The 12,498-nt window shown below is 21.6% G+C and overlaps 3 protein-coding genes across 3 annotated transcripts; 2 read left to right on the forward strand and 1 right to left on the reverse strand.

Moving 5' to 3' along the window:
* Nucleotides 1-1,426: 1,426 nt before the first annotated feature.
* Nucleotides 1,427-3,447, forward strand: PmUG01_13013000 (conserved Plasmodium protein, unknown function; the record flags this gene model as incomplete). Its single annotated transcript, XM_029007092.1, has 5 exons — nt 1,427-2,407; nt 2,683-2,735; nt 2,920-2,975; nt 3,082-3,149; nt 3,349-3,447. 5 exons carry the CDS (start codon nt 1,427-1,429, stop codon nt 3,445-3,447), a joined length of 1,257 nt encoding a protein of 418 aa, XP_028863516.1.
* A 960-nt stretch (nt 3,448-4,407) lies between these two features.
* PmUG01_13013100 (conserved Plasmodium protein, unknown function) lies at nt 4,408-4,906 on the forward strand (the record flags this gene model as incomplete). The annotated part of the gene is made up of 3 exons (XM_029007093.1): nt 4,408-4,500; nt 4,616-4,732; nt 4,844-4,906. 3 exons carry the CDS (start codon nt 4,408-4,410, stop codon nt 4,904-4,906), a joined length of 273 nt encoding a protein of 90 aa, XP_028863517.1.
* Nucleotides 4,907-6,691: 1,785 nt separating this feature from the next.
* On the reverse strand, nt 6,692-7,015 carry HMGB1 (high mobility group protein B1, putative; the record flags this gene model as incomplete). Its single annotated transcript, XM_029007094.1, has 1 exon — nt 6,692-7,015. One exon carries the CDS (start codon nt 7,013-7,015, stop codon nt 6,692-6,694), a length of 324 nt encoding a protein of 107 aa, XP_028863518.1.
* Between the last annotated feature and the right edge of the window lie 5,483 nt (nt 7,016-12,498).

Genomic DNA, 12,498 nt, shown 5'->3' on the forward strand with positions numbered 1-12,498 from the left:
TTGTAATTCTATATTTTACGAAATCATAAGAATTTTTTTTTTTCTAGCTATTATATAAAATTATTGGCTTTAAAAACATAAAACAAGTTGTTTACTATTAAAAAAAAGTGTAATGTATAATAAATAATATGAACTGTTCATATGTTTTATAAAATTTGACATTAATTATTTTTTTTTTTCCTCCGTTTTCTTGTTTAAAAGGAGCTATAGAACGCATATTAAAAGTGTTTATCCGTTTGTTGTGAATAAATTTTTGCAATGTCCTATTTTTTTAAAAAAGTTTAAAATACTGATTATATGTTATAAACTTATCCGTAAAAATACTTCAGTTTTATCGTCTTAGTATTTTATGTTAACCAAAAAAAAAAAAAAATATATAAAGACCTCTTTAAAGATGAAATTATATAAACATTTCCTTTCCAGTTTCTTTCTAAAACTTAAAAGAAAAAAAGACTATGTTGAAATTTAAATAAAAATTCCGTATATAATCAGAACTTATAATATCATTATTTATAAATAACTACAATTTCTTATATATATATAGATATTATATATGCATACATACATACTTATATACATACATACATACTTATATACATACATACATACATACATACATACATACTTATATACATACATACATATATACATACATACAAAGTTATATTCCTTTTTAAAATAATAAACAAAACAACACACGGAAAATTGTGAATTCGAACTTTTTCATACTGTTCAAATATTTTTCTTATTCTTATATTAAACTTAAAATCTACACTATTTTTGAATGTAAATTTTTTTCATTTTCTGCTTTTTGTATATTTTATGGATCTAAATTTGTAAATTTCATATTCTTAGTAGTGATGCATGATTGCAAAAAAAAAAAGAAAAATTCTTGATAGTGGTTGATAAATTATGATATAAATTTTTCCCTCTAACAAGAATAAGTAACCAAGTGCTACATAAATTCATCATGCCAGCATTCTTTCTTTTGTACAACGTAATATGAGAATTTAATTTCATTATATTCTTTATCTAAAGAAATGTATATATATGTACATATGTTGACAAAATGTTAGTAATGAACTTCAAATATTTTGTTCATTTAAAAAAAAAATTGCTGTCATAGGTGAACAAAATATTGTTACAAGGTAGATTTAATTTTTTCTGCAGCGGAAAAAATTTATAAACATAACTAAAAAGAAAAAAAAAAATTAAACCTTGAAAAATCAAGTAAAAATATATGCAAATATAATTATAAATTATGCAATAAAAAAAAGTGAAATTTATGCCGAAGAATGAATCAATAATATGAAAGATATTACCACATTTCTAAATCCGGGTAAGAAAATATACTTGTTATTACATATTCTTGTAATAATTTATTTGCTTAACAGATAAACATGCTTTTCCAAAATAAATAAGAAACATGGCTTTAAAAGAGAGTAACTACCTACTCACAATTGAAAAAAAAAGAAAAAAGTTACAAAACAAAAAGAGTAAAAAGAACAAAGGTAAAATAATAAAAAAAAAGGGACCTCTAGGAAAAAACAAAAAAGAAAAAAAAAAATTAGATGAATTATATTCATTAGAAATTAAAAATTTGGGAAAACGCAAAAATGAAGAATGTGATAATGATGGTAAAGCATCAGATAATTCGGACTTTCTGAATAACGATTATGATGATATAAAAGAAATAACAAAACAGGTAAAAGAGCAGGTTAATTTACATAAATTATTATTAAGAACAAGAATTTTAATACAGAAAGTGCTATCTTTATCTAATAAACTTCCTTTGCTGCCGTTCGTTTCGTATAACGAACAAATTTTAAATAATAGAGAAGATAAAAATGATGATGATGATGATGATGATAATAATTTACACCAACATAATAAAAATTTACTAAGAGAAATACAGTTAAATGAACATAAATTAAAAGACGACATTGGTGAACTATTAACCATATTACATAACTCTTTAAAAAAGTATTTTATAAAATTAAATATTCCAATTAATGAAAAGGCATATAATGAAATAAACATAATTTGCGATGAAGAGGATAAACCATTTTATGAAAATAGGACAAAGATATATGAAGAAAATACAACAGAGAGTGAAAAGAAACTTTTTTCTCTAATTGATACATGGTTTACATATTCTAAAAAAATGTGTTTAAATTTTTTTGATATTATGCATAAAATAACAAAAATTAGTTCAGTTAAAAGTCTAAAAACATATGAACAACCTATATCTTCTCAAATTAATCAAGTTATGTTTGATTTCCCCTCTATAATTGAAAGTTCATATCCTCAATCTGTTAATCATAATATTATAGGAAAAAAATTGTATGAACTATTATATGCAGACACAGAAAATTTTTATCTGAACAAATATATTTACGACGATGAGGTGTGGATAATACGCAAATAAATAAATAAAAAAATAAATACAATTATATATTATATATACGTATGCTTGTAAACATATGTTTTATTTACGCATGTACTGCTAATGTATGGGTGTGTCTTTATATTTTTCCGAAAACATGTTATTAGTACATATGCTACATTTTCCTTTCTTTTGTATCCATATGTAATGTATTATCCTTTTAACTGTGTTATCATCTTACGTTTATTTAGTGCATTCGAAAGATGTACAGTCTAGCACACATTTTTTTCTTTTAGGTTTACTATAAAAAGTTTTTACTGAACGCTATCCAAAATTTGAAGGATAATCAGTAAGTGTGATAAAAATATTTTACATATAAACCTGTGCTTTGCTCCTTATAACCGTTAGCAAGATAATAACATATGTATATATATATATATATATATATATATATATATATATATATATATATATATATATATATATGTTTATATTTATATACCAACATATTATTTTTTCCTTTTTTAATATAGACAGGACAACGAACTACTAAAATCACAGAAGGAACTTTACAAAATAAAAAAAATATGTAACATTAGAAAAAGCGATATATATGTATTCCGTTTAAACATGTTATTCCCCTTTTCTTTTTTTTTTTTTTTTTAATTCGATATAATTATTTTACCTTTTTATAGATAATAACAAAAATGTAAGAGGATTAGTCACACCTTTTGAACCTATACCCAAATTAGTTAATTTTATGGTTTAAAAATAAAAGAGAAATGCTTATTAAATTATAATTTGTTTAAAATTATTGAAATATGCACTATCTTATTTTGAGCACGTGTGCCATGTATTATGCACATTTATCTCTAAGAAGTCATTTACATATAATATATATATATATATATATATATATATATATATATATATTTTTTTTTTTTTTTATTTTATGTTTACAGTTGCCGGAACCATCGGATAGTAAGAGTGAAAACCCATATGATTATATGGATAATCCTGAACTTGTTAATGTTCTTCTGTCATCTTTGTTTCAAGATTAAGCTTTTTGTTTTTTTTGTTCCAATAAAAAATAAAATATTTGTTTGATATATTATTATTACGTATTCAATTTTTAATTAAAAATTATAAAGTTTTTATTTTTTAAACTTTTTAAACCTTGGCTTTATTATAATTCCATTTCGTTATATATATTTATAATATACATATATACTATATACATATATTGTATACATTCATATATATATAACATAATTCCTCTAAAATGAGTTAATAATACAACATTTAATTGTAGGAAGTGCAAAGAAATTAACATTACAATTTTTGTTCAAACATATATTCCTTATAAAATTGAAAATAATTGTCGATAATATTATAAAATGTATTTTTGGGGCAAATTATGTTATAATTGTTAAGAGAAACACAAATCTTCATAACTGTTCTTGAACATTTTGTTCGATGAAATACATTGCTTCTTCATTTTGTGTTATTGAGCAAATAATATTTGTGCATACATATATTTATATATTCATTTATATGCACCAAAAATATATGTATTTTCAAATGTAATATATTTATGTACATTTAGAATACATATATATATATATATATATATATGTATGTATATATTAACTTTTCACATTTTTAGGCATCAAATAATTTTTTGGTAAAACTAAAATATTTGTTCATAAATTTTTTAATTACATTTTCAAAATTCTTAAATTTAAATTAACTTAAATTGAAATTTATATCATGTTTGTAGATTTTATTTTCGCTAATGAAAATAATGAAACTTTGTAATGGAAAAAAAAAAAATTTTATTCCATATTGACAAGTTAAATATGCAGAATAGTTGTATATATTATGAATATTAAATAACTGTGCATACAAATACGCGTACATTTATTTTTGTATATACATTATAGCCACGTATAGATATATATATTTTTTTAAACTATTCCAAGAGGGGAACGAAACAATAACAAAAAAAAAAAAAAAAAAAAATGAAGGAAAAAGAGTGCTATGAAATAGTACTAAACACAAAATCAGGGAATTTTCAAAAATATATTGATCATTGCATGGAAAAAGTGAAATTAGTAATACATTATAATAAAATTTTTTTATTGGCTTTTAATTTTTTATATGAAAATGCGGGTATATATTATTTATTTATTTATCTATCATTTATTTTTAAAAATTTTCTTCTTTCAGGGGAACGTGAAAATTGTAGGCAGGCAGTATGCAATAACCAAGGCTTTTAATGTGCTGGAAGTCTTAAAAAACAAAGTTATGGAATTAGAACATTATATAACATATAAAAATTTAAGAGTAATTATTAAAGAGGATGATCATAATTATTATATGCTTTAAATGTAAAGATGTTTATGAATACTTATTATATATACACATAAGACTTACAATTATATTATTTTTATATAGGCTACAGGTCCTGATAGAAGAAAGCTACTAGAAGTTAACATATATGTTTCTTTGAAAAATTAAACATTTTTTCGTAGCCATTTATCGTTTTTGTTTTAATTACTTTATGTTATTTTTTTTTTTTTTTTTTGTTTTGTATTTACATATGTGGTTTATAGACATCGATTTATACATTATATAAAAGACCAACATTTCTACTTTTTAATTTACTTTTGCCTATTTTCAGTGTTATATTATATACTAATTTATATGTAAAAACAGGAGACAGTTAAATATATTTATCTTTTTTTTTTTTTTAATAATTTGTATTCAGAAGATGTTATACAATTTCATAACAGTTCAGTGTTCATTTATTATGTTAGCAAAATATAAAAATGAAAATAAAAATTTTAAAAAAGAGTTCTTTTTCTTTTTTTTAATGTGAAATAATAAATACATATGTATATATCACATGGATTTATTGCGACAGCATTCATTTCGGTGTACTATTATACTAGCGGTCTTACATATATATTTCTACGTAGTTAATAAGTGAAAGACACACATATCTTCATCAGTGTATGCATAGATATATGTATAAAGGTACGTACAAATATATATATATATATATATATATATATATATATATATTTTTTTTTATGTGAGTAAAATATCATGTACCCCTATCTAACAGTTCTACAAACCTGTTGTACTCCTCTTACAGTGTATATGCCTAATAATAATAATCAATGCATAATTCACAATTTTTTTTTTTTTTTTATTTATCTACCTGATAAGATCTTAAAATAGTTAAATTCCATAAACGTTTAACGATATAATACGTGTAAATATTTATTTACAACACGATATAGTTAAACAGCTAAGTAATCCTCTAGTATATGGTTATTTGTAGAATATTCTTTAAAAAGGATTTAATAATAGAAATAAAAAAAAAAAAAAATTACTTCTAGTATTTATAGGAGTAAAATACTACTTAGAACGAAATTAGAAAATGTTCATGCAAAAAAAAAAAAAAAAAAAAAAAAAAAAAAAAAAGAAAAGAAATTAATATTTAATACACTGCGTTTATTTTAATAAACGGATATGCGTACTAATTTATGTTATATTATATATAAATACTATTTTAATATTTGTTATTAAAGTAAAAAAAAAAAAAAAAAAAAATTCATATTCAGTACACATGAGGATTTATAAATGTATATAAAAAAAATAGTTATTCTTGAAAAATTTTAAATGTTATTTTTCTATATATTTAAAAAAAAAAAATAAAATAAAAATGAGAAACTGTTTCCATTTTAATATATTTTATCTTAAAAAGAAATTCTCATTTTATTATTATATTAATCTATCATGCATATTATATTACATTCATATACATTTCTATATTATTTCATATATATGTATAAAATTTTAGGGATTTATGCATAATATATGTGCAAAAAAGATAAAAATAAATGTATTTATTTGATTGATTAAGTTTTCCATATTTCTTTGTTATTCTTTTTGTCACAATTTTTCTACATATTTGTATTTGTGCATATATACATATACATACATGCGTATACATACAAACATATATACATATATATAAATATATGTACAAATAAACATACATATATTCACATACATACATAAATACAAATTGATACATATATTAACATACATAAATACATATTGATACATATATTTACATACATAAATACATATTCATACTTATATTTACATACATAAATACATATTCATACTTATATTTACATACATAAAATATATGCAATTCGTACTTATATATATATATATATATATATATATTTTTATATATATAATTTTTTTCGTTAAAAGAAAATCGTTTTATGCTTTCACTTTCGATTTAGCATACTCTACTTTCTCTTTTTCATATCTTATTTTATCTTCTTGTGCCTTTTTTTCATAGGGTGCCTTTTCTCGTTCGTCCAACTTATTCCATGCTTCCCCAATCATTTTCCCTACTGTAGCAACATCTTTGCTTAATCCTGGGTCTCGATTAATAATTTCTGCCCTCTTTTCCTTCGCAAAAAACATATATGCAGAAAGAGACCTCTTAGGTGCATGTGGATCTTTTTTGTTTTTTCTTCTTTTCTTAACTTCTTTTCCTCCCATGTTCTTCATCTCTTTAAATTTTTTCATAGCATCCATCTTTTAATGTGTTCTTTAGCTTTACTTAAAATATTTCACTTCAAATTTTTTATAATTCACCACTAACAACCTTTGTATGTGTACCTTTTATGAGTAATTTTTTCCCTAAAAAGTTCTATTTCACAAAAAATTTTGAAATTCTTTGTTAATTCCCTGCACACTTAAGTAAATACGTGTGATGTATCCTTTACGGTCTTACGTTATTATAGTGAATTTTATATTAATATCGTAATTATTATGAGTTATTTTATATATATATATATATATTTGTATATATATATACAAATATATATATATATTTGTATTTTAATAAATGCTTACCGTACATACAATGTATGTATTTAAATAATATAAATATATATATGTTTGTACATATATATATTCAATATTTTATATATATGTTTTTAATAATATATACATATACTGCATAATGCTAATGTATATTTTCTTATAATGTATGTACGTTATCGCATACTGTAAATAAATACCTTCTCATGTGTATTTATAAGTGTGTATTATGAAATTTAAAAAAAACTATACAAAAAATTTTATATATACATAAAAAGGCATACATAAAAAAATTTTATACCTTTATTTATATATAAGATAATATATATGTATATATTTATGTGCATGTGTATATATTTATGTATTATAAAATGGCGAAAAAAATGGAAAGTCCTCTTATAATTTTGCAAAGTTAAAACCTCCTTTATATTTCGTAAATATCATTTACCAATTTTATTCGTTCAAAATTAATTTCTGATAATTTTTTTAAGTATTCAGCATAATAAAAATTAAGTTAAAATTATCAATTCAGATGCCTTGATATCGCAAACGTATGTGCATTATTTGTGTTAAAAAAGCATAGTAAAATATAAGCATTTACATACATGTATTTTATATATATGTATAAATTACTGCATACACCTTTGTTCATATATATATATATATATATATATATATATATTACTGCATACACATATATATATATATATATATATATAAAATATATATATATATTACATATATATATTGTATATGTATATTCGCGTACACATATATATATGTTTATATCTGTATGTGCAAGATGATTTGCTATTATTTCTCAAAAATAACCAAAAACATTAAATGTGTATGCATATATATATATATATATATATATATATAAATATAAATATAAATATAAATATAAATATAAATATAAATATAAATATAAATATAAATATATATATATATATATATATATATATAAATATAAATATATATATATATATATATTTATTTATGTTTAATCACATAGTTTATCATTAAAAAGATAGAGCTCACTTTTTTTTTTTTTTTCCTTTTTCATTCATATTTATATATTTATTTTTACCAAAAGGGGCAAAATTTATATATTTAATTTATATATATTGTATATGTAAACGTGTATTTATATAAATGTTATAATATATATATAATATAGGAATATATGTATCTGTGCATTTATACATATATATATATAATATTGATGCATTATACTATATAATTACGTATTATACATAAACATTTATGCATTAATACATGTATCTTTATACAGTTAAACGTACATAAAATTTTTAAATTACACTAAACGATTATGCATATATATATATATATATATTATATATATGTATAAACGTACGTACATAAGCATTTAATCATTTACGCATATGTATTTTTGCTTTTATACATGTGTTTATGCGTTTATATATAATTACGCATACTTGGTTATTTACATGCTTATATATTTATATATGTGTCAATAGTTTATGCTCATATGTATATATAAACTTTTAATTTTATAAAAAACTTATAAAACCTCTTTTTTTAAGCTTTTTATCTTCCTTTTTTTTTTCGCTTAAAAAAATTGTATCTTTTTATGAAATATTTTAAATTATGAAGCTTTATGTTCTTGTATGTTCTTTTGCATTTTTTCACATAAGGTAAATCATACGCACATTTACAAGCTTGTATGCTTTATTAATTTTTTTTTTTTTTTGTAAAAACTGTATAATCCTAATAAAACTAATGAACATAATAAGGAAATACTTTTTAAAGAATAGCAATAAAAAAGAAAAGAAAAAAAAAAAAAATGAAATCTAAGAAGTATTTAAACATTATTCAAAAGTACATTACTACACTCATTTGAAATTATTTCCCATAGCCACATTTTAACATATATAAAGGTATTATATATAACAATTTAATTATACTGTTTGCACATTATTTTATAAAATCAATTGTTTTACACTACATAAAATTTTAACGTGTTTTAACTGTGTATTTATATAAATTGGGCAATTACATTACCTCCCCCCACCCCAAAAAGGAAACAAAACAAAACAAATTATTTAGTATAATTGAACGTGCGATTATACTGTTCTTTTCAAATATCATAGAATATTTTATGTATAAGTTTTACCTTTAAAAAAGAGTATAATATTTACCCGCATAAAAGAATATCGAAGAGTATATATATTTATATGTATGTATATCCATTATTACATCTTTTATTGAAGAAACCATAACGTATTGAAGCTTTACACCTTTTATTTTTTTTCGTTCGAAGATTATTAGTAGTTTTCTAAAATTTATGTTCACATCTGATCTTGATTGTAAAATAACATAAATATGAAATATATTGGTATTTTCAAAAATAAGCACATGTGTACGTACCTACATACCTACATACACACTTACATACATATCTGCTAACGGATGATGTTAATTTTGAAATTTATGTATTTTATGTATTTTATGTGTTGTGTTTTAGGTTTTAATAGTACATTTGGTATGTAGCAAAAATATTTGTTACATCCTTTAACAAATAATAAAATATCATAATGCTAATACTGTCTAAATTTTAACGAAACGATGTATTTAAAAATTATGTAAATTTGTAGATTTACAAAAATTATGTAGTAGTAGTAATGTATATCATAAAATTATGCATATCCAATTTAAATAAAATATATAAAAAGGAATTATTTTACTCCCAAGAGTGCATATTTAACGGGTCTAATATGTTTAATATAAATGGTTTTAACCGAAGTTACCAGGACGTTTTCAAGTATATACATATACATACAATATACATATACATACAATATAAATATATATATATATATATATATGTGTGTACATACTTACATATAAATAAGTGCTTTTATGTAGAGCTTAATTAGGTAAGGTTATGTCATTGATCACATTAGAAAGGTTGTAATAGCAGGATTATGTTTTCTCTCCTTTTATTCTTCAACTTTATTTTATCTTTTCATCAATCGGAAAAAAAAAAGAAAAAAAAGAATAAAGAATAAAGAATGAAAGTGTAGAGTACCATATAGAAGTAAAAATAAAAGAATAATACAATAAGAAGGTATGAATTCAGAGCTAATTGGAAGATATACACTACAATTAGTAAAGTTGTGTTCGCTTATTTTTAACTATATGATTTATTTCAAAAGATACAGCAGAAGAGGCGTGCACCTTTATATATTCCTTTTCATTTTGTAGCAGATATCTCATATTATTTATTTTTGCTTTTTTATCCCTCCATTTTTACTGTACCTCATATATATGTTTATGTATATATATTTACTTATTTATATACACCTCAAAATCAAACTAATTTTGTCTATTTTAATGTGTTGTTATGTACACAATACTTTATGCACTTTTTTGTAATAGTTAACAAAGGACGATATTTATTACATCTTTGCATATGTGCAAATGTGTAGCAAAATGAGGAACAGGGCTTTGCGTTTTCCGGTTTATGGTCACTGCAAATGTTTGCATATATGTACGAATGTATCTATGTATGTATTTATATAAATACAAACACACACATGAATTCGTGTGCATATTGAGCATATGTAAACTTTAAATCATTGTGAAAAAGTGAAAAAATTAAACTGCATAACACTTGTATACATACATGTATGTGTATATATATATATATATATTTTTTTTTTTTTTTTTTCATTTTGATAAGAAGTTTTCCTTTTCAACCTTTTTTTTGTCCAACATATCAGAATTAACTACTGAATATATTACACAATTTTAATTACATATTGTCAAAAAAAAAAATAATAAATTATTAAGATCTTTAAAAGGAAAATTTTTTGAATTAAAAGAGCGAAAAACTATATGAAATAAACTCTGCAAAATTATCTTTAAAGTAAAAAATAATTCTGACGCATAATAATAACCTTTAAATACGCTTGGTAGCATGTTTTGAATGAAGTATAACATTACTCATGTACTTTCAAATAAAGGAGAATACTCAGTTATGTTATTAAATATCTCCTTTTATATATTTAACGGTAAAAAATGAAATTCAAATGAAACATTAGGGGAAAATATATAAAAAACCTGCATTCATAAAGGCATATTACATTCACAATGGTGTGTTACATTCATAATGTTATGCCATTTTGTACTTAATTTTTTATTTACTTAAAATTATTCATTTTTAATATAAAAGCGGAAAAAAGAAAAGCTAATTTTTAAATAGTAATATTTTCATAAAAGACTTATTAATTATGTATATCGTTTCCGCGGAATATTTTACTAAAATGGACATATGAGAAATATGTACTTTTATTCCTTAAAAAAAAAAAGAAGAAATAAATAAATGAATATCCGGATAATACCAAAATGAATGCAAAATTTTCCTATGCACTTATTTTTACCTATAGTATTTGTAAGAACATACAGAATATGAAGTTATGTAGGCACGTACAGCTGCGGCATCCATAGTACGTTTACATTGTATTGGTATATAATACATACATATACATATATTAACGTATTTACATAGGTATACATATGCTGACACGTAAAATATTCAAACGTTTCTTGTATGTAAAAATAGCGTACAAACGAAGATTTTCGCTTTTTTGAATATATAAAAAATTTTGAGAAACAAAAAAGTTTAAGAGTACTTAACACGATGGACATCTACACATTTAAAATTAAATTTTACAGTGATTTTGTGAAATTTATATATATATATACATATATATATTAGCACTTAATCCTTGCATTATCTCAATATTATAATATCATAAACAGACGATATCACGAAGACGAAACGTCATCATATAATTGCATATATAACCCTCGTTCTCATTTTATTTGTTATCTTATTTTTTATTTCCTTTTATATACACTATTATTCTTTATACTACTTCACCCTAAAAAAAATAGAGTCCTCTAAACTTGAAAGATCTGTCTACCTCATTACCATTTTGTTTTTCCCTTATGTGTAGAGAAAGGTACACAAGCACTGAGGAGAAAACAAAACAAAACAAAACAAAGTGAATTAGCATAATGGATAAAAGGGAAAATGGTAAAAAGGAAAAATAGTAAATTGGTAAATGGCAAAATGGTAAAATGACAAAAAGGCAAAATGACAAAAAGGCAAAATGACAAAAAGGCAAAATGACAAAAAGGCAAAA

The sequence above is a fragment of the Plasmodium malariae genome, assembly GCF_900090045.1.
Source record: "Plasmodium malariae genome assembly, chromosome: 13".
NCBI classification, from domain to species: domain Eukaryota; phylum Apicomplexa; class Aconoidasida; order Haemosporida; family Plasmodiidae; genus Plasmodium; species Plasmodium malariae.